The sequence below is a fragment of the Acyrthosiphon pisum genome, chromosome A3 (genome assembly GCF_005508785.2).
Source record: "Acyrthosiphon pisum isolate AL4f chromosome A3, pea_aphid_22Mar2018_4r6ur, whole genome shotgun sequence".
Taxonomy (NCBI): Eukaryota; Metazoa; Arthropoda; class Insecta; order Hemiptera; family Aphididae; genus Acyrthosiphon; species Acyrthosiphon pisum.
The window spans coordinates 21,554,936-21,579,870 of NC_042496.1; the positions used below are offsets into that span (position 1 = coordinate 21,554,936).

Here is a 24,935-nt window from a genome sequence, read left to right on the forward strand (position 1 = left end):
AAATGATTTGCCTAAATGTATACTTATAGCATAATGTGTTTAGTTTATGCTCTAAGGTATTCTTTTATTACGCATATTATAATTACATTATGTTGCAAAGAGTCAGATACTATCATCTAATATATTTTTTCATCAATATATTCATATTGAACACACCTTGATGTTTTTTTTTCTATTTAAAATGTAAATTACATGCTTGATAAGATAAATTAATAAAAACTGTTTTAAAAATATCAAGTTTTAATTTTTAAATAATTTAAAATATCTGCTTACATTTCGTCCTCAAACACTTGAGTTAATTAATATTTAACATGGTATTAACAATATTTAAATAATAAATATACCAACCAAGGTTATAAATATTTTGATTTTTATCCAATAAAAATCAAATATTATTTGGTCAATTTACAGATAATAAAAAAATTCTCTTTAGGGATTATGCTGGAAAAAATTAATTTGTCTGTAGATTATATATTTTTTCAATATTTCTTTTGTTTAAAACTATATTTTTTTAATGTTGTGAGTTTATTATATTTGTGGGCCTTGTGATTTAACCTAATACAATTTTACTAAAACTATGTTCTGTAACAAAAAATATTAAATTATTTAGTTTTTATGTGTTAATGTAGTCATGCTTTTTATTAGATTAAAAATACATTTGCATAATGTATATAAATAATTATACTGATGTATGTATTTACAATCAATTGTTTCTTATAATTTAATAATTTATTTTTTCATAATATTAAGAAATTATTTGTTTCTTCTCTTTTAAAATTGTCATTAAAATATTATATGCCTACTTTTGAAAATGGATTAATGTATATACTATTTATTTAGATTTTGTATTTAAATGTACTGCAAGAAATAAAGAGACTTTAAATAATAATAATTTTTTATCACAATTTTTTGAGTTAACCAATTTATAATTCTGCATCAATGAACATATTCTATGAAATAATATTTATTTTTATTTTTTTATCATTTTATGCAAAACTGAAATGAGTATATTAATGTCTACTGGGAAAATAATGTCAAAAGTCAGGCTACAGGACCAGAATTCAAACCCGGTCTTTCGGTCGACGGCTGATTGCTCTTTCATTGAGCACAGTCAGCACAGACTTAAAATGCTATTTCTCCTTGTTAAATGATGTTTACAAGTAGATACAAAATTCTCAATGTATTGAAAATTACAGTAATTTTTCATTCATGAAAAAACCATGCTGTTAAATTTGAACTCTTTATTAATAATAAATAATAATACTGAGTAGTTAATTACTCGGGGACCTGGTTTTAGCACCTGATCATCCAAAGTACTGCTAAGAAAATTATAAAATAAATACGACCCAAAATTAATATTTTTCAGTTTCAGTTTTCATTGATTGATACATACATAATTTTATATGCACCAGGAACATAACAGTTATCTAAGTGTTCAAACACCATCTGAATAACCTGAGTATTACATCCAATGGGCAATTTTTTGTATTTTTTGTTAACTCAAATAAAGTGACAATATAGTATAGTATTTTTGCGTTGGAAATACATGGCTAACATATCTTTTTTTATTTAAAATTCTAATTAATAATTATTATTTATTAGATTAAAAATTGTATCAATTTTTCTAATTTTAATTTGTAATTTTTATATTTATTAAGCATAAATTGAAGTGTTAAAAATATAATATTATAGTTCTAATGTATAGAGATCTATCACATTATAATTGGACGGAATAGTGACACAAATGGTAAGTTTAAAAATAATTATATAATTCATTTGTCTCCTTCAGCAAACAAAAATGGCTTTGGATCTTCAACAATCTGTAAATAATCAACCTTTACTGGATTTGAACACATTGGACAGTTTTCACCTGACTCCAATAATCTAAACAAAAATATATCAATGAAATGCAATATGATTTAAAATGTAAAAAGTAGTTTTACAACTATCATAATTAATTTCTTTACCCAACAAATTCATTATATAATGCAGGAAATCGACAATTTGGACAGAATGTAAGATTATCTTTAGTAATGTGCCATCCCTAAAACAATACAATGAATAAAAATCTTTTGTTATTTATCCTTTTTAAAAATTTACACTTACAGATGCTATACAAAAAGGTATAGTGCTTTTGCAATTTGTACAAATGAGACTGGTCAAGAGTAAGTCAAGTCCACAATATGGACATGGTTCTGTTTTTGTTATGGTCTCGTCCAATAGAGAACCAGCCCTTGGAGACTTTCTAATAACACTCTCAATTTTTTTCCGATACTTTTCATCAATCTTTAATAAACATTAATGTTTTAAAATGTTGTTCACAAATATAATACTCACAAAAACCAAAATCACCTGATGTCTGTAATCAGATTTCATTAGAATAGTTGCAAATTTAAATGCACTTTCCTTCAAATTGGATCGGTAACATTCAATGACGGTTGAGGTTAAAATTTGTACAGCATCTACAAACATAGAATAAATTATCTTTATTGAATCATATTTTCATAATAGGAAGCTCTGGTTAATCATTTTTAACCTATACCAATTATTGTAATTACTTAAATAGATAAGTAGCTGCAATTTTTGGAATGCTTCAAACCCTGTATTCCCATCAACATAAGATATTTCCTATAAATTAGTCTAATAAAATAATAATGATTAAAAGACGTACGTGAAGGAAATCGATCAATATTCTCTGAAACTCTTATCAATAATGGAGCTGCTTTGCTATGGTTGTCTAAACGAACATACACCCGCACAAGAATATATGAATGGAGTAGTGCTAAATTAGCAATCATCTCGTTGCTCACTTTTAATTGATTGTTACGTAATTCACAAATTGTATTGTATAAGACATCATGGGCTTGCCTATAATTACCTGTAACATTTTATTTATTCATTGTTTAATTTAAAAATCTAGAAATGAAATTTTTAAATTAAAAATGTGTAACAAAAAACAGATATTTGAATATTATTTATAAGTATTAAAAAAAAAAATTAATATCCTTTGTATTTGAAAAAAATGTTTACCTTTAATTTGTTCATTATTGGATAATATAATAGCAACTTTTGCAGCCTCCTTATATCGACTTCTAGCCATGTGGAGTCTGAATAAGAATTTTGGATTCTAAAATATATAATATAATATTAATGAACCATTCAAAATATTTAGATTTATTCATGCAAATAAAAGATATTGCCTGAGAAAAGATACAGTTAACAAAATTCTTATAATATGGCAAATGTAAAATGTGTTCATAGTTCATACCCTTGCATGATCATCAATTTCACCTAACAATAATTTTATAAATTCATCATCAATAGAATTATTTTTTGCTGCAGCGACAACTTCAATAGCTAAAGACAAGATGTCATCATTAGTTGGATTAGCTTTACTACCCTCAATTAGATTTTTAAGAGCCTGAAAATAAATCAAAATTGTTGTATTTATTTTTATTTTTTATGTCAATTATTACATTATAAGTATACTTTTTGATAGTTCTTGGCATGAAAATAATATTTTCCTGCTAGAGCGGCGCTGTTTTGGGTTTCATAATACTTGGCTAGGCTGGCAAACTCAGGAATAGACACATCCTCATCTTCATCTAATAACACATCACCATATAATTCTAAATGGTTATGATCACACGCTAATCTAAAAGCGTCTGTAAAACAATGTGACATTGTTAAAAATCGAATTGCTAGTAAAATTTCATTATTTTTTTGAAAATATCTGAAAAAAATAATATTTTATTCATTTAATTAATTATAATGATGTAATATTAAAGATTATTATAACAGAACTTTTAAAATAATAAGAGTTCACCTACATCTAATTTAATTTACCTTGCAATCATTTTCGAACCTTCAGTACTACGATGTTCTTGAACTACTGTAATAGCATGTTGTGGATCATCCAGCTTATCTAAATCCATTCTGATGACATTTTCATAGTCATGAGCTGCACTATAACCATATAATGCTTGCTTATAATTTCCCATTGCTTCCATAGCCTATTCGATTATTAATACTGTAGATTTAAATATGAAAAACAATATACTATTTAAACTTTTACCTTGGCATATTGAGCATGAATTTTGGTTGAAGTAATGTAAGTAGCGTATTCACCTACTTTAGTCCAATTTTTTAAGCGAATATAACAAGAAGCTGCTTGGTCCCAACTTTCAATCCTTTCATATAAATTAGCCGCTTCACTTAATTTCTGTATAAAATGTATTTGTATAAAGTTAAGAAAATAATCATATAGCAATCTATACTTTAGAATTTTCTAGCAGCTCAGCACATTCCTTCAATAATTTCTTTGATCCAATTTCCAAAGCTAAATTTATACCCATTTTAGCGTTACCATCTTTGATCAAACATCTAGCTATTCCTTCACGGCAATATCTCAGATGATCAGTATCAGTATCCAAGTTAAGACCTTGCTCATATTGTAACATAGCTTCATGAGCTTTACCACTGAAAAGTTATAATTAGTAAAAAAAAGTTCAGTAAAATACAATTGGTACAAACATTAGTTCAAGCTGTTGACCATATTTAAAAGAAATGTAAGGCATTCGTTCAGGAGCCAGTGTTTTGGCAAGATCTAAAGAAACATCCCATTGCAATAAATCTTGTCTCATTACTAATGCTTGAATTGGGTCTGATGATTCCAAAAACAATTTCTAAAATCAATTATCTCATAATAATACATATTAAAAATAATTTTTATTTATAAACTACTTGAGCTTTATCAAATTCTTTCATATACATAGCCAAATGACCAGCAAACAAATTTTTGTCTTCTATATATTTTATTAGTTCTAATGACCAGACCATTGAAACATCACCCAGATTAGTGTATACTTGGAGAGCTTAAAATATAATAATAAGGTGCATAAGATAATTAACATTTTGAAAAAAAAAAATAATAATATTTTAAACTTACCAGTTTCAATATCAAAATAGTGTAGACAACTCATACCCAATTTTTCCCAATATTCTTTTTTATTTAATAACTGACAAGTCTTCCAAGCATCACTAATTCTAATAAGAGCTAATTGCTTGTCTAAGTCTTGTTCTAATCTTTCGGTTGGATGACTAAGTGTGGTAGCTGCTGGTCGCATTAATAATGCTGTATGTGTAGACAATATTATAGTATTTAATTTTCCAGTGAAAGTCTCTAATGTTAAATCGCCATGAGATAAAAATAGTGGTATTTGACGTTCAGGCAATTTTGTGATGCCAACATAACGGATTTCACTACCTAAGCATACATCAATTATTAATAAACAATAAGATGTAATTATAAATGTAATGCAAAGTTGTACCATTTATTGAATCGCGTATATATACAAATGTCAACGCTGATTTATCATTACATGCTATTAGTATATGTTTTTCAGATGGCCAAAGTTCCCACAATACAAAACTAACTGAAGTTGGAAAATCTTTTATAGGTATTATCTCCTCTGAAACCTAAAAAAAAAAACAATATCATTAAGAGTTATAATATTAATCTATCTATTTTAAATAAAATTAACATACAGGCAAATATAAATATGCTTCATTTTTTGCATCGACTATTACACATCTTATCCCTTCTTGATTAGGATAAAGATTAACAATACCGAAATGATGTTTATAAGTGAAAGCTTCATTCCAGTCTTCAAGGTGAAAATAATGAATATTACCTGCCTGAAAAATATTTACATCAGTCATTATCTAAGAATATTAATTAAAATTGTTACTATTTTATACTCCCTTCAAGTTTGGAATACAAACAATTAAAAAGTTAAACAGTATATTATATTGCCCATTGATATTATAATTATATAATCTTTGAAATGTCTTTAATGTGACAGAATTTTTATTTATTTAAATATTTAATACTTATTTCATACATTATTATTATTATTAATAATCATAGATATGTATAGTATTTTATTCAAGGAATAATTTATTACATTCTTACCTCAGTACTGTAGATGAGAAAATCATTAGTTAAATACTGATTGTTGATATTCCTTCCTTTATCTATTGGAAATATTTTTGATACACTATCATTGACAGCCTTTGAAATAATAGAATCAATCTAAATTAAACAATGATCAAATTACTTATATATATTATAATAGACATACACACACTATTTATACAGTATATAATGTAATGACCAGCAATGTAAGTGAGAAAAAAAATATAGAAAATAGTATTATAATATTCTCTCTCTAAGGATTGAGGTTTCATTTTATAAATGATACTGTTTATTATAAGAAGATATAAGTTGTAACCATGAACTAAGATCTTAGTTCATGGTTGTAACAGTAAGTAATATTATAGTACATATATGTATTTTTCTTTCAAATTATCATTAATAAAGTAACACATTTATTTTATTAAATTATGTTTTAATAAATAGTTGTATCATATGTAATGATTCCATATACTTACTGTATGAATTTGAAGTCTCCCTTCAAATAAAACTGATATAAATTCATCATTTATGCAAACATTTTTTACAGTGCCTAAATATTCTCGATCACCGAGTAAAGATGTTGATAATTTTATTGGATCAGAGATATTAATTTTATAATACCAAATTCTGTTGTTCAAACCAACAGCTAAATGATGAGGACCAATACTCAAAAAGCTTGGTTCCATTTCTGTAGTTATAGAGACCAAATCTGGTGGTTGATTCTAAATTATTAAATAATTATTAATAAGTATTATTATAATAAGTAAATTTTATTGACATTAAGGAGCTGACTTTGTCTGAATGGCAATAATGAATAGTAACTTGGTTTAAAGATGTTAAAAATGCAACACAGTTGTTGTATGACGATGATAACATAGGTAAGGCTTCTAAATACAGATAAACACCACCATCTGATGTAGTAGCGGCCAAAAGCCGCCCATCTTCACTCCATGAAACGTGACTAAGAACAATGCCTTCGTCAACATTTAGTACTGCTGTAGTTTCTTGTAATTTACCAATCTCGTGTACTTTAATTCTAAAATTGTAATATTATATTGAAGTTAATACTTAATGCCTATAAACAAAAATAGTTAACTTAAACTAAATCTAATTACTTACGTATATTCACCACATGTGGCTACCTTTCCAGCAATTTTAGATAACCCAACGTCAGATAAAATTTCTTTGTGGTTTCGTATTTGAAACAGTTCCTTGCCTACTTCTTTAGGGTGAGTTGATATAGATATTAAGTAACCTTCGCTAAAACCAATTAAAATATAGCCATCTCCATACCAGTGATAAGTAACTATAGAGCCATATTTTAAGTTAAATGCCAGTTCAAATGGATTATCTGTGTCTTGTAAATCAATAAGATATAAAGTTTTGTTAGCAACTAAAACACTTACCTACACAGAAAAAAAAAAATATTTAAAAATCACTTCATAAAAGATTAAAATATAAAATTAACATACAGTTTCTTCAGAATGCTTTCTATGATCAGACTTCATTTTTGAAAATGCTATTTTAGATGGTTCACCTCTGAGTGATATAATTTTTAATGTATCACCTTCTATATTGTTTATGGATACTGTTTGATCCTGTGATCCTAAAGCTAGTATATTGTCTCGGTTCCATTCACCACATGTAATGCTCATGCTATGTTTTCCTAGTATAGGCAAACGTCTAAAATGGATTCAAATAAGTATACAACTAATAAAAAATTAAATAAACTAAAAATTATATTCTAACTTAGTAGTTGTATAGTCATAAATAGTTAGATTTCCTTTAGCTGAAGTTACAGCAACAGTTTGACTGACTTTTGACCATAATATGCATGTCAGGTTGTCTTTGAAAACTGGATTTATTTGTTGAGTCTTAGATGAATTAGCTTCCCACAACATAAAACTAGATGATCCATCACATATTATCCCTAATAAATCACCATCACGATCCCACGCTAAACCAGTACATATTCTGAAATATAAAAATATATTTAATAATTCTAAATAATTCTATCCATATAGGCAGTATATTTTCAAATGGTACATCAAATAATAAACATTATAAATTGATAGATTAAGTGATACCTACCCTGAAATTTTGATTTTTTCAATTAGTTTTCCATTGCGATTGTAAATTCCAATACACTGGTCTAAACTTGTTATAGCAAGGTAAGTACCGCTTCCTTTTTGCCATGCTAAATGTGTTTCACCAGTTCCACAGTGATTTTCAAGTTTCAACAGTTTCTGTGGATTAGGATTAGGTAAGTACATTAATTATTCATACATAACATACTGAACTTTTACATATTTTAATTTGAAATAAAAATATATTGATAGTAATAAGTAATTACCTTCATAAGGAAAACAAATTGTCGTTCCTTTTTTGATTATTGGCAGAATAGCATTGATTTATTGTAAACTGTCTGTTTTACAAGCAAGTATATTATATAATTTTAGACTGTCAAGTTAAGTTTTTTTTAAATTATTATTTACTATTTAATATTTTAATATTTTCAATTTCAACACTTATCACTGTGTTATCACACGACGGTTAATGTTTCGGTACCCAATCGATTTGTTTCCTGGGCAACTAGTGCCCCTCCGGGCCTTCGGCCACCACACTATCAATGTCCATGACACCATCACGGCATCACAGAACCATATTTGAACGAAGACGTATCGCCACAGTATCACTTACAGTTTGTATTCCCATGGCTTAAATATACGTTAATATATATATATATTTAAACCAAAGAGTATTTCCATGATTATCTAGATCATAGACCCATGATTTATAAAATAAATACACCATAATACTACATAGCATGAGTAAATAAATAGGTATGATCATTGATACGCATCCCCGGTTCCTCACCTCACCATAGAAAGTGGTGGGAGACTTCCGCCTCTTTTTATTGTCTGCTGCCTATTAATAAATATTTATTAATATGTCTATGATTTAGTTATATCCACGAATATAAAATAGTATCTTATATATAAAATAATCATTTATTGATTTATTATAGTAATTAAGTCAAACGACAGACAGTCAGTAAATAAGAAACATTAAGTTTTTCAAAGTGTATTCATATAATTATTTAATTTATAACGGGTGTGAAGTTGGGGTACCAAAGCTAGGGCACTAATACACCAACGACTAGTGATAAGAAACGTTGTATGGACGGTTGCATTTTATTATATTCCAGGCGCCTAACATGTTTCTTGCCGTTACCCACAAAATTCACCTTGCCAATATACACTTGTCCCAGGGTAGTACTGTTTTTCGTGCTGCCGCGCGGTACGACGATCCGTGCGTTCAAGCACCCATGTGCCGTTTTTAATTTTTTTGACAAGGTTCCGGAAGGTGGCGACGCATTAAACCTATATATTCGGAAAGCCAGGAAAATTTTCTATAAGATGGAAATGAGTCTAGGAGCTACAGAGCTTTCCGCGGTATAGTAATCGGCGACCGACCAAACCCAGGGTACTGTTTTTCGTGCTGCCGCGTACAAGCACCTATGTGCCGTTTTTAATTTTTTTGACAAGGTTCCGGAAGGTGGCGACGCATTAAACCTATATATTGGGAAAGCCAGGAAAATTTTCTATAAGATGGAAATAAAAAAAATGAACTGACTGTTCATTAAAAATTTCCTTTTTCCACTTCAATTTGCTGCTATGGTACCAGTGGCAGTAAAAAAAATCTCTTAAAGCCCCCTCAAAAAATAATAGCATACAATTCTTAAAAGTATGTACCTATAAATAATAATTTAAAAAAAATGTGTGGGCTGAGTCCCCCTAAACATTTTTCCTATTTGTGCCAATGGGGAAATTCCAAAAAGAAACAAATTGATCTGCAATAACATCCCACTCTTTTGTTGTTGATGGAAGCTAAACATTATCCCATATAACTTAATTGATTAATTTAATTCATATTGATTATTGGTACTGATTTAATTCTTATAATCACCTTAATTTTATCTTTAAAAGCTTCATAAATTGCATTCAAAGTGTCATGTATAAGTATGCTCAATATATTGTTTGCAATGCGAGTAGAGTAATGAAGATTCATATAGCTTTCACCAGTAGCTAAAAACCTTAATGTTGCCCCTAATCTGTATTACTAATATATAATATAGGTATACCCAGTTGACAGTTGTAATGTAGGATGGTAGTTGAAATTATAAAAGACAACAGCATACATACTTATTTCTGTGGTATATGAAATTTCAACACTATCTACCCTCCTCCCATACAGGCCATGATTTACACAATTGCAGATGGAGCACTTGGCCCCCAAATTTCTAGGGGGCCCCGGTCTCCGTAAGTTGTAGAAAATTGTTTTTTTTTTAAAAATTAATTCTACAAAAATGTATTTTGTAAAATGTAATACCAATTATCAATGTTCAGAGTTCAGTACATTTTTACCATTAAGTTGTCAGTTTTTGTAATTGTCTTTGTAATTTTTAAACTTTTTTATGATAAATGTTTTAAAAATAAAAATTATAGAAATTGATTTCTTATTTCTTATTTTTTTATTTAATTTTAATTATATAAACCAAGACGAAAGTGTCATCAGTGGGTGGTTTCTTTCTCCAAATTATGTAATTCATGTTATTTGTTTCCTTCTTATCGCACATATACTTATTAATTAGCTTGCATCTGGGGTTCAAAAGATTTTTGAATTATCAGGGTGAGTGCAACTAATACAATTCTAGCCCCCCTTCCCCACCCCCAGAAAAATGTCATATGATGCGCCTATAATATTAGTCATATAAAATAGATTATAACATTAAATAAAGTATAATAATATGAAGTTGTAACATTTCTAGTGGTTTTATACATTGTCTCATTACAGTATCCTTTCGGGCAATATCTGGAGTTATTTTAATTAAAATTTCGTTGAACATATCAGGATCCTTTCTAAAATAGTTCAAATATGATTTTTCATCTTCTATTCTACCAAATATATTTTTTATATATTAATTTATTAAATGTTATTTAATTTATTTATAATTTTTTATTTATTTCGTCAAAATTTGAACTTTAAATGCCGTAAATCTGGGTGACTTGGAACGATTTTGACCTTTTAACTACTGTAACACATTCATTATTAATAATTAAATTCTGTAAAAAATCATGCAGTATAACACACCTCCAGGAATGGATTGAGCAAAAAATAAAATAAAGTTCTTAAGTAAATTAAGGTAAAAAAAATAAAAAGGGATTGTTCCAAGTCACCCGGAGTTTTTGGTTACTTGGAACATGCGTTATTTCAAATGCAGTTTGCATTTAATCATTTGTTTAAGGTAACTTGAAACACTACAATAATTTTAAAGAAAGTATTAAAAACCATATTTTTATTAATTTAAAAAAAAATTAAAATTTTTTTTTAAAACTAGGTATTTATTTATTGCCAAATAATACTTTTTTATAAGTTGCAGTCTTTGCTTCTAAAATAAATTTAACCAACATATTTATATAACTAAACTTTGTACATAAAAACAAAAGGTGGGCAAGTGGATGTCGCTCTGCTGTACAGTAGGTTACAAATGGGTCACGAGCTGTATAATGGATGGTATTCATTTTGAATTCAATGATATAATATCATTGTGTAAGAAAAACGATTCTGAGCGGAAATGGTAAGTCAGTCTAGGTATAAGACATATTTTATATTTATCTATGGTATTAAAAAAAAAATTGACCAATAATAGGTATCTATAATCATAGAACTATAATAATTTCCAAATTAATCATATCACAATATCCATTATGTACTTATAACGCTTTATACATCAACATCAAACCGTGAAACTATCATAGATGTATAATAGTATACATTAGAAGTTTCAACTACCCACGAAAATTATTATACAATCACAACAAAATAACTAAAATAGTTATTCTAGGTTTTTTAATATGTAATTTCGTCCAAATTTGAACTTAAAATGTGTATAAAAATAAACTGTACTGAAGTATTTTTTTGATTTTTTGGTAACAGAATTACCTACTTACGTGGAATCTTGTTTTAAATTTTCAATCCTTAGATATAACATTTCATAAATTTTGTCAAAATAGGAACTTCAAATGCTTATCAAAAAAATTGTGCCTATGTATTTTTAATATTTTTCAACTGCTATGTAACAATATATCAGGAACCTTGAATTACATTTTCAAGAATTTTTAACAAACAAATATCATTTTATTAATATTTGACAATTATAGAAAAACTAAAAAAAATTGAAAACTGTCGAAGTCTGTAAACAGCTTAAAAAGGGTCAACATATTTTTATATTTTATGGTGTATAGGAAATGAAAATATGAACATTCAGTAAAATTTTCATGTATCTACAAAATAACAAAATCACTACATAGTAAGTAAGTAATCGAGTGAATATATAATCTTGTAAAAATATGAACATCTAACGCTCATAAAAATTTAATTTGATTAGCTTGTAGACATTTTTATTTTTTGGATAAATTATTAAACTTATGAAGAATCTTGTATTACATTTCCAAATCTTAGGTTAAAATAGAAAATTTTTTATGAATTTCAAACTAAAAATAAATTGCACATTTTCGTTAATTTTACATATTTTGTTGATATTCGAACTTTAAATGATTCTAAAAAAGAATTGTGACTGGATTTTTAATATTTAAAAATATCCAATCTTGTGAAAATATGAAATTCAAACGCTCAAAAAAATTTAATTTGATTTGCTTGAAGATATTTTTTTTTTTTGATAAAGGTAGACAAATTATGAATGATCTTGTATTATATTTTCAAATCTTAGATTTAAAAAGAAAAATTTTTATGAATTTCTAACTCAAAATAATTTGCAAATTTACAAATTTTGTCAAAATATTTGGAAAATGTTATGGTGTATAGAAAATGAAAATATAATCATTCAGTGAAATTTTCATGTATTTACAATTTATAGTTTCCGAACACTATTGGGAGTTTTAAATTTTAACCTCCTGAGTGCGCCGCTAGATTCACTTTCCCATCGAACAAGATACTATTGTTCGAAGCATTTCTACTGCATCAAACGGTGGTGAAAGACTCAAAGATAAAAAAAATATAAAAAAAAATAAAAATATATACACCATTGTACAATCAATTGATTATGTATTAATACATTTATCGCTCCGCTCAGAATATAAAATAATATAATTATTTAGTTGGAATCCATCATTGAATTAAGACTTAAGTATACAAGTACCTAAAGTACTTAATGATTTCACTTACATTTATTTAAAAATTATGTTATTTGTTAGCGTTAACAAAAAGGTGGATATAATAATTAATTTGAAAAAAAAGTAACTGATTTTTAACTTAGTTACTAAGTTACTTTTATTTTCTAATTAAATTAACTTAACAGATTAAAAAAAAATTTTTTTAACTCGACCAGCCTTGGACTAAAATGTTTACATTTATCGCACTACTTAATCCAAAATGAAAAACTGTAAAAATGACTATCCAACAATTATAGCATAATAAAATACTAAATAATATTTACTTACCTTAATACAAATTGCAATGAGAGTTGGTTGATGTTCAATATACACAGAAGAAAAAAAAAAAATTATAAAACAGTTTTATTAAAAGGACGATATATTTATTTTGGATTTAGTGGGCTTGTAGATATTTATTTTAAAGGTATAGACATTATACATAGAACGAATAATTTTAAACATATTGAGTTTATTACTAAATTAAAATATAAATGTTCAATGTTATTCAAATGAAAAATGATAATACACTATTTTATCAATACACCAAGAAGATACTACAAAAGGTACAAATTCAGGTTCTGTACACAAATGGCTCGATTGGCTTAAACAGTATTAAACATTTCATTTTATTTATTAACATTATTGGTTTTACAATGGTGTTTATTTTATTTTTTTTATTTTTTTTATGTCCTGTATACAAAATTTCTACCAGAAGGATCGCTTCGATTTCAGAACTTTATCTTTTAGCAAATTGGATCGAGATGGTACTTTAGAGAGGTCATTTTTTGATTTTCTCAATAGTTTTATAATGCCACAGGAAAAACCACCAAAAAATTACGAAAAAATGAGGAAGGGCCGCAATGCTAGTATAATACAATATATTATTATGATAGTTGATTATTGTGTCATCTTAATTGCATTTAGCTTATTTCTAATATTTTAAACTCATAAACTATTATTGACATGAAACCCTTATGGTATTACAGTGCAAAAAATAAGTTTTATATTCTAAGAAGTATTTACATATTTGGGATACCTAATATATTGTAATAAAATTTGACTTAATAGTTTATTAAATAATATACTATTTTTTTTTTAAATTGTATAATAATATATTCAATATTCATGTGTCATATTGATATAATATATTTTTGATGAACTTGTTATTTGCAAGTTTTGTTGTGATTTGACCACTTTTTTACTTTATTTTTTATATTATGTTTTTGTATAAAGTATAAGTATACTGGAATATATTATAATATAAAATTTACAAATGTAATACTCAAGTGTTTGTAATATTATTATTATTAAATCGACAAAAGTTTGTTATAAGACTTCTTATTAGTTTTTTTTATACAATCCCTCATTTGATAAAAACTAAAATAATTTTAATATAGGGCCTCGTAATAGTGTATTGTCCAGGGCCTCGCAAACCCTGGCGCCGTCCCTGAATATAGTTATTAATATTATATTATGTACCGGTACTACATTTATTTGTAGGAGATATAATTAAATAATCTATTTTCTAATCAAATTCTGTCTATTTAAAAGGTCACAATCCATTATTCCAGATCAGTAGTTTACTTCAAAACTTTAACACATTACCTTAATCATTTTCAATATAAGTTACCTATTATTATTACTGAAAAAATATTCTGTTAAGATAACCAAAATGTAGTAATCATTACTGTGAATTCCTGTTGGCTCAGGGACAGCAATATGTTTGGTAACGCTTACAAACTCATTCTTGTTAATCATAAGTTGTGGTAACCAACAAATTGTTCCGTTATTAAAATTGAATTTGATTCAGTACTGACTACAGAAAGTATGTATATTTACGGCTGAACTCAGTATGACATTTACAAAATGTTCAGTTACTGTTACTAGGTTATTTGAAAAACCAGCAAAACACATTGTAGGTTTAACAGAACACTTAAGTTAAGCAGGAATATTTTTTTTCTGCTTTACATATTTGTATGTTTATACTACAAATGATTTGGAAGGTACTACAAAACTCACTTGTTGAAATTGTATATCTAATAGTTATTGTTACAAAAGTACTTTGTTGTTACAATATTAGGTACTATTCAGTAAACACAACATTTAAATTTTGGTTAAATAAAATACAAATAAAATTAATTTTCAAAATTATTAATTTTGTTTATTAGTTTACATAAATTAAATAAACTTACATATTGATTTATAAATATACATATTATTATTACTTATATATTAATATTATATTATAATTATTTCACACATAATATATTTAAAAAAATATTGAATAAAAATATATAAAATTAAAAATATACAATACAAAATAAATATTTACAATGCATATAATATATAGGTAAACTATTATTTACAAAGGACTTCTTACAGTAATATAATATATTCCATTTGAGACAACATTTATAGTGTTAGGAATAGGTGATATCAATAAATCTTGGAATATAAAACATAAATAATTTATTTCCGGTGATGTTACTTCATAGCAAAAAACATGTTCATCAAAACCAATTGTTGTAAATTTACTGCACTCAAAAATTACCCTATTCGGTCCATAAAGAAAAATATCTTTTACAATAACAAAATTTGGGTTGTTATCGTTCATAATATCTAATGTCAAAATAGTTTTTGGTTTATAACGTGTTCCCTTTACTTCAGCCCATTTAACTCTTATTAACGTTTCAACGGTATCAAGATTTAGTTCAGTTTGAATTAGACAGGCTTTAATAGAATCTATTTCTTTTTGTGGTCCTACAATAACTGATTTATTTAATTTACCTTTAGTAAACATTTCATTCAAATGAAGTTGGTGCCTTATTGCCAAAGTCATGCAAATATTTCTTCTATTGAATGATGATTTAGCCGAAATTTTTGATATCCTATGTTTTGCTTCATATCGCATGGACCAAAAGCTTATGACAGGACTCAATTTTCTGACCATAGAATGATAATGGGTTAAAAAATGGAACTTTGGTTTAAGATGACTATTACTGTAACTTAAGTAGAGTTCATTCATTTCTGCTACCAAGGTTTGTAGCATTGAACAACTGTCTATTGTGAGCGATGTTGACATTAAAATATCCATAACCCTACGCATAACTATATAAAGTTCCCAAACGGGTTCTTCTGGTGGTATAAAGTCACCAACCAATAAACCAAAGTATCTAATTAATGTCAACATCTCAGAAGCGGATTGCTTAATATTCCCTTGATTAATGTTGTCTAAAGTAAGTGAGCAAGGTTTATTGTTTTCGGGCCCAAAATCAAAACCATTAATTCGATCATTCAATACTTGTAAACTAAAAAGTTTTAACTCCTTAGTATAATACAGTAAAATAAACTTCATGATGTATTTAGAACAACCTTCAAGCATATCGTGCATGACATCAACTCCTACTTGATCGAATAAACTAAAATTATTTACATCAAACCAAACGCATTTATCTTTTATACCGGTTTCAGACACATCATTCTGTAACAAACAAACATTATACTGTTCAGTATATCTCAGTAAAGCATTATCTTCGTAACATTTAACCCTCATATCTTCCTTTCTGATTGTACAAATCCTACATGAATAATTGGATGAGAAACTTTCAGTAAATCCGGTGATAGAATGTAGTCCTAAATTATCACCCAAAATAAGCCCCAACTCAAAATATAATTTTCCTTTCAACTCTGGAGTGTCAATTTCAATCCCGTATTCTTGCAAAAAATTTAATTCATCTATCAATGGTTTAAAAATAACTCCGTTACCAAATTTGACCCTATCTGATGAATGAAAAAGCAGGGCGATAAAAATATTAGATAAAATAGTTGAGCGATATGGTGGAATACATGGCACTGATACATAAACACCCCCTAATTTGTGGATACCAGAATGGTTCCCAAGCGCATTGCCAATTTCAAAATCGTCAAAAAACATAAAAAGTGGGAACACAATCCGTTCACCGTGATTTGCAACTCTACTTTTCCAATAAGTGCCTTGAATAAAATTTCTTAAAACTTTGTGTTCTGCTTTTAAAGTTTTTATATAGTCTAATGTTTCTATGGTAACATTTTCAACTGAAAAAAAATTTCTTAGAACATCTCACAGAGGTATAAATTGTTGTGTACAGTTACACGGTTCTAAAATGGATACGCCACCTCTAACAACTTTATTTAATCTCTGCCATATTACTATTTCTTTTGGTTCTATATAAGTTCCCTACTTAGTAAAATAAGAAAATCGTTTATGTTCAGTTTTAAAATCTATGAAAGCTTCATTTATATATTTTGCTATATTAATAAAGGAACCAAAACATTCAACGGAAATTTGGTCTCTTGACAACATTTTCTCAGCAGTATTTTTTATGTAAGTAGCAACACCCTTAGAAAGAACAGTTTCCATGCCATCAATAATAATTTGTATGGTATTTCTGGGAATTATGGGATTTGCATATAAACATGAAAGAAACATAGTCAGTGTTTGCTTCAAAATTTTTGATGATTCTACTTCTACACACAATTCACTATAACTACTTCTATTGGTGGGATTTGTAGACTCTAAAGTGGGATTGTTAACCAAGAATAACTGTGGAGTAGAAGGCTGAATTAAATCTGTAGAATGTCTTAATAAATGCTTAGAATAAGAATTTTTTAAGTAAAATAATCTTGAACATTTTCCTTCAGCACATTTATATGAATTAAAATTATGATTAGAATGTTGTAAATCAAAGTGTGAAAAAAGGATCTTAACACTAATATATGTGTTTTTACATATAAAACAAGTAAACATGTTTAAAGTTATGAAAGGTCCTTTTATTTAAAGAGTTAAAAAAATTACATTGTTATTCCCATATCAGAGATAAAAGCATTGACTGTGGTAAATTTTTTATCTAAATGTGTATGAAATTTGTATAGACTTTTTTGTATGAAATTCCAAATAGCCTCACTTTCTATAGGGTATTCTGCATTAAGTATAATTATGATTTTAAAACAACATACAACCGATGCTGTTATGGAGTTTAAACGGTAGAAAGTATTATCAACTACAACTAAATAAGTATAAATTTCTTTTAGAGATTGACCAACTATAATAATAAACGGTTGTAAGGTTTTGCCAAATCCTACCAATTTCTCCCTTCTTCTGGAAATAGTTTCTTCTACTTCAGCATTACTTAACAAATGAGTAATAAATCCATCCCTCATTTCCACTTTTGATGGCTTCCATTGGGTTTTGGTTCTTTTTCCTTTAGTAATCGACACACCAATAAGAAAAGGAAGACACAAAAAAGCTGCAATAAATGATCCTTCGTTTTCTGTAAAAAAAAAAAAAATACAAATGACTTATGAATATAAAACTATAAACAGTTCAATTTTTATCATGTCATATTATTGTATTTGAGTTTAAACAAAAGCTAATTTATTATACTGTTACAAAATATAAATTGTATATTAATTGAAATCTGATGATTATTAATAGGTTAATAGTAATACAACAGACTAATAGCTACTATATACCTTCAGTTCCTAACTGGATGTATTCCTTTAAAAGATCATTCGTTGTCAACTCTTTGGATTTCTTGATTTTTTCTTCAGCTAGTTTGAAAATCCTATTCTTAAACAATGGTAAATTTTGAAATAATTTATCACTTGATTCTGGATGTGTAACGTCAAAATCTTTTAAAATCTGAAATATTACTAGTTAAATACATGTTATAACATACATTTAATATATTTCATACTTACAGGTAAATAGCCTGTAGGTTTCTTTAAAGATGGATACTCAGACATATATTCTGATATGGTTTGTCCATCTTTAGACATAAGTTTTTTTAAACGAGTATTGGTAGTAGCACTCCAGTGTCTTTCAACAAGATCCCACGGATCACTGGAATTACGCAGCCACTTCAAATTTTCTTCAACCGTTATTGCATCATTTTCTTCTCTGTCGTTTAATAGACGTACTGTGATCGGAGATGAACGGCCAGAAGATGATGACAATGTAGAACTACATCTAGATGAGTTTATGAGTCCAGACTTCCGATATTCTCTTGTTCTGTTGTACAGGCAATCGAGAAGTTTCCCTTTTGCCGATCTTTTTAATCCTGGACCATACAATATATATGGAATAAAATATGTAGCAGAATGTTCTTTAGGAAATATGGTAGTGATCTGAAACGCTAATTCTTGCAACCTGGAAGTCGGAACACGTCTGTAAACATCATCTCGCAGTTCTTTGTTAATTATGATGTTGCACAAACGCTTGCGGCCAATACTGTTCAATAGCCCACTCTGTTGGAAAGTTGCCAACAAAGCTCTACCCTCATTTGCACTTTGAAGCAGATCCAACAGTTCCTAAAAAAATAAAAGAATTATTATAACTACCTATTAAAAAAATGCATGCTTTAAATTTACATATATCACAGGCACAACACATGTTACCCTATGCTGGGTCCAATGAGCGACAAGAAAAAAATTTAAAAAACATAAATTAATCATATTTTCTATATGGTTTTTAAAATCAGAAACATAATTAAAATCTGACTGTATATGGACCCAGCATAACTTGTAAATTCTTACTTAATAAATAAAAATGTCTGAATCAAAATAAAACTTACGGTATTTGAGGGTACTGCAGAAAATGACTGTGTTTCAACTGGGTGTGTTGACAAATTTTCCAGTTCAATATTTGTGTTCACTTGATCTGGGAGACAAAACCTGAAAAATGAAATTATCATTTCTGTAATTTTACCCACTACATAGTTAAATTACAAATATAACTGAAGTAAGAAATTAGAACACCAATTATTAGTTACAAGTAACATGTTTTCAATTATCTCAAACAAGTGTGGTATAAATATATTAAAATATCTTATTCAAGCACTTAGTAGTTGAATGATACATTTAAATTTAATTTAATTAATAATATGTCACATTATTTTTGATTACCTCAGATAAACTAGTCTGTCCTAATGATAAGCTGCCATCAACTGAAGAAAAGCAGTATGTTCCTGGTTCAGTAAGCTAAAAACATTATTTCAGAATTGTATTTCACATTAAAATACTTAATATGGTTACCAATCAAAATCAAGATTATTAGTACCAATGTTACCTACTATAATAAACCTAAGTATAGTACTCATTATTTATGCTTGCCTACCTCAGATAAACTATCATGGCCTATAGATAAACAGCTATCTGAAATTGGAGAACTGGAATAACTTGTCGGTTCAGTTGCCTAAAAATGAATTTTTAAATAATTGCGTTTCACATTAAAATATTTAATATAAGTTTAAGTGCCAACCAAAATCTAACATTATAACTTATAAGTATCAATGTTACATAACGAATAGAAATAAAACTACTGGATGTTAATTTTACCACACTTTGATATGTCAAATGTCAATAAGTTTTCAAACTATTATTGTAAAATGAATATCAATAAGGCAAAACTTCATTTGAGTAAAATAAAAAAAAAAAAACACTAAAATTGTCTCACTATATCAAAAGTTTTCTGTGTTCCTGAAGCTATAATAGTTCTCCACTGAACTAGATTTGAAGTGAATCGAGCTCTGTGACCAATAATGGGTATTATTAGGTAATTCTTTTATCATCACTTCATTTAAAAAGGGCAGAGTTTTGAGATATAAGATATATATATGTGTATTTAAATATATACCTATATTCCTAATATATATAAATATATACCTGTATATATTTACTAAAACAAAATATATTGGAATATTGGATCTCTAACATAAGTATAAAATATTATTCGTATTTCTTTAGGAATCAAAATTAATTAGACATAAAAAAATTTACTTTTTATGTATATTTTCTTATTTTGCATATTTTGTTACCTACCTATTTCTATCCAGGTATCCAGTTTTAAAAATAATAATATTAATAATCTAATTATTGAAAATAATACATTTTTAATTGAATAGCTATAGGTAGGTACCTATCTAAATTATATACTGCATAAAATTGTGTTATATTGTAAACTGAAGTGAATTACAATAATTATTACAGTACACTTTGATTTCTCTAACGACTTGTATTATTTGAATCATAACTTACCTTGAAATATTTCGATATATTTTTGCAGGTCCCACAAGGTTAGGAAATTAATTACATCTTTATCGGACATTTTTAACACTATTATAATAAAATATGTATAGGTATTAATACGAAGTACGCGTACACTAACAAGTAAAAACGGTAGAAAATCTGAATATGGAATAGTAACTAGATCACTACTAAAACAATAAACAATAACCGAATAAGTATATTTCGCGATATAAAAACTAAAGAACGAAGACAAATAGACATTAGAGTATTAGACAACACTCAACAGTAAACTGTAATTTTGTAATAAAACAATATGATCGTCAGTGGACAGTGACCAGTCACCAGTGACTTTGTCTGGTTTCTGGGATAACCCGCGTTATCGCTGAACGCACTGGAAATTGGTTGTATTTACAAAACAATTTGTAGGCAACACTTTTGGTTCGTTGCATCTTCAATATTGCATGAATTGATTGCACATCACGATTTATTCACGTTGTTTACACTAAACAATTTGTTATAACTACTGATTTGTGTATGGTTATATACACAGATCATTATTATGAAGTGCTAACGAAAACTGATTTTCAGTTATTTCTGTTATAAGTATCAGATACTTTGTTACATTTTATAATCTTGTTGTATATACCTACTAACTATTGATCATTACAAATCAACGAGTACGTATTAGTATTACATAATTGTGATTAACAAGAATTCATATGTAACTTGGACAAATTACTTAGTAACAACAAATAAACCATTTGATACGTCTTAATATAATTTAGCTGCATGTACAAATTACCATCTGACAAAACAGTTTTGTGAATTTTGAAAAGTTATTTCTTTCAGTGTACAACAGGTATTTATATTTTGTAATTTGTACCTAAGTAGTATTTTTCTATAATAATAAATAGGATTTTTGTAAGTATAAAACAATTATAAATTAAAAAATATTTTATAATTAAAACAAAAAATAGATAAAACTATGTAATAAAAACATAATTGGGTAATTAAAACAAAAAATAGATATAATAAAAGCATTAAAATTGGGTACAACTTTATAGGGTTTAACATAGGTAAAAATTAGGTAATACATCATAGACAATACAATTTAAAATAATTAAAATATAACAATTAATTAACTTGCCCGCCATTGCTATTTGTATAGGTTATGTACGTATTCTTTCAGTTTGTCTGTACAGTATATGGTACGACGTATGTATGTATTCGTTCAATGAACTAGTTCACCTAAGTGAGTGATAAGTCCCATCTCTAATTTATAGTATGGGAAAATAGTAAAATCAAATATTTTAAAAGTACCTAAATCGCTGCTTAAAATCTAATATTATTTAATATAATATTATGGTAAAAAAAAATGTGGCTGATAAGACATTTTAATAAGTAATATGGTAATATTGGTTACTTACCTATTTATTTACTTATATAAGTTTAGTTATTTACACCATATTTTATTTTTTTAGTTGCAAATGCCGAGGAGAAATTTCCTTAATTGGCGATTTCTTGCCACAGTAATTCGTATGATTAATCCGGATGCCCCAATCTTAGAAATGTGGCGAGGGGCGGAATTAAGCCTAAGGCAGTCCTTTGTAAGTTTTAAGTCCATCACGTTCTTGGCTGGGATCGAATCCCCGAACAAAAGTCCGATGGAATAAAAATTATATGATATACAAGCCATGTCCTGTTATGCCCCGAGTTCATACGGTATTACCCCAGGTTTTTGGTAAATTCGTATTTTTCCAAAAAAAAGTAAAACACAAATTACACACATTTTTAGATAAAAAACGTAAAAAAGTTTCAAATAAAAGTTATAGACCGTAAGTTTTTCTATGTATATTAGTTTAAAAAAATTGCATTATGTTAAAAATTACATGATTTATAAACCATGGAAGCTTAACCGTACGGTACTGCCCCGCCCGCCTTCCTACCTAATTAATATACATTTTAATATTTTAAAACTTTTAAAATTTTTACCGGACTTTTAAGTACAATACCCTGGGGATCGTATCCAGCGAAACATTTACAACGTTTGTGATGCATTGCTCTATAATAATTTTTATTTATGATACCTAATTAATATTATTATAGAACGTGATGAGAAGAACTATAACCGGCGATCCCGACGTCAACGCGCGGATAACTAGACTGGAATATATTGTATATTCATTAATAGTAGTTGTGATAATTTTATTTATTTTATTTTTAATTAAATAAACAAAATATGTAACATAATTGCAATTGTTAATATCTTAGTTCCTTATCTTTACAGTCATCATTTACTTCGTTAAGTATTTTTTTCCTCAGGTTGATGCGAGGATCCAGAGGCTCGAGTACATAATAATTTTTCTATTCGTATGTATAATAATATTATTTATTTTATTTTTTACAAAAAAATAAACAAAATTCTATGTTACATAATTGAAATTTTAGTTCAAGAGCGTTCAAGAAGTTACATGTGCAATATACAAGCGATACGTATCGGACTCACGACTTCGATACGAGCTGGTACGTAACTATTCCATACCGATACGTATCAAATTTTTCTTCTTGAAAATCTTCAATACAACAATTTGATCGTAATATGCCTTAACTACTTTATTATAAATTTTTAATGTTAATTAATTTATTATAGATTCAGAAATTGTATACGAGTTAAGAAGACAAAACCAAACGTCGGAAACTATTAACGAGCTACTAACATCTATAAAATATGTAGCCGTATATTTTTTAATAGGATATATTCTACAAGATATTATATTTTAGGTATATCGAATAATAATACAACAATTTGATGGTAATATCCCTCAACTACTTAATTATAAATTTTTAATGTTAACTAATTTATTATAGATTCAGATATTTTAGAAGAGATGCGAACACGAATGAAACGATGCAGCAAATGTCGGCATCTATAAACGACCTAATAACATCTATAAAATATGTAGCCATATATTATTTAATACTAAATATTCTAGAAGATATTATATCCTAGGTATGATATATACAGGGTGATTCTTTTATCATGAACCAGTCAATATCTCGGTAAGTATTAGGTAAGTATTTTAAATTAATTTTTTTTAAACTTTCTAGGTTTTACCATTTTACCTCGCATTTTACACTGTGTTACAATTTTGATAATTTTAACTTCCTCCCTTATTTGATAAAACACTATTAACTTTCGATTTTCAAATGGCAATCCCTATTTTCGATAACGAAAATCTATAAACATACTAAAAAAAATAATTTTAACATTTACAGAATTTAATTTGAGTAAGCCGTTTCCAACTTATTAATGCTGAAATATTCGTTCAATTTACTGTTACTGGGCAATTTAACAAACCCAACAGTAAAAACCAGAAGCCAAAACGAAATTTTATCTCAATTTAACAATGCCCATAACGACCATAATCGATAATAACAAGATAGATGAACAATACTATCAGAAAAAAAAAAAGTGTTCTATCATAATATGAAAAATAATGTTTGATATTAATATTGTAAATATTATAATATGAGTTTTAAAATTAATTATAACAACATCAAAGCCCCAATCATGACATCAAACATAATTATTATCAAGTATTTTAAATATTATGTCAATTGCATCAGTAAAAAAATATTGTAGTATATTCTGAGTGGTG

At 27.3% G+C, this 24,935-nt stretch overlaps 2 protein-coding genes across 2 annotated transcripts; both read right to left on the reverse strand.

Moving 5' to 3' along the window:
• Nucleotides 1-1,631: 1,631 nt before the first annotated feature.
• LOC100160563 (WD repeat-containing protein 19) lies at nucleotides 1,632-8,951 on the reverse strand. The gene is made up of 24 exons (XM_001944284.5): nucleotides 8,331-8,951; nucleotides 8,069-8,223; nucleotides 7,727-7,951; nucleotides 7,450-7,660; nucleotides 7,097-7,383; nucleotides 6,770-7,013; nucleotides 6,454-6,699; nucleotides 5,975-6,094; nucleotides 5,548-5,697; nucleotides 5,331-5,478; nucleotides 4,949-5,266; nucleotides 4,744-4,874; nucleotides 4,534-4,685; nucleotides 4,278-4,479; nucleotides 4,076-4,222; nucleotides 3,847-4,013; nucleotides 3,490-3,733; nucleotides 3,269-3,421; nucleotides 3,031-3,127; nucleotides 2,672-2,878; nucleotides 2,353-2,462; nucleotides 2,107-2,286; nucleotides 1,968-2,044; nucleotides 1,632-1,884 (listed from the first exon to the last, which is right to left on the reverse strand). Exons 1-24 carry the CDS (start codon nucleotides 8,334-8,336, stop codon nucleotides 1,773-1,775), a joined length of 4,089 nt encoding a protein of 1,362 aa, XP_001944319.2. The 5' UTR covers nucleotides 8,337-8,951; the 3' UTR covers nucleotides 1,632-1,772.
• Nucleotides 8,952-15,568: 6,617 nt separating this feature from the next.
• Nucleotides 15,569-21,355, reverse strand: LOC100568979. Its single transcript, XM_029491222.1, has 8 exons — nucleotides 21,341-21,355; nucleotides 20,366-20,443; nucleotides 20,155-20,174; nucleotides 19,824-19,923; nucleotides 18,952-19,560; nucleotides 18,724-18,892; nucleotides 18,334-18,521; nucleotides 15,569-16,693 (listed from the first exon to the last, which is right to left on the reverse strand). Exons 1-8 carry the CDS (start codon nucleotides 21,353-21,355, stop codon nucleotides 15,575-15,577), a joined length of 2,298 nt encoding a protein of 765 aa, XP_029347082.1. The 3' UTR covers nucleotides 15,569-15,574.
• Between the last annotated feature and the right edge of the window lie 3,580 nt (nucleotides 21,356-24,935).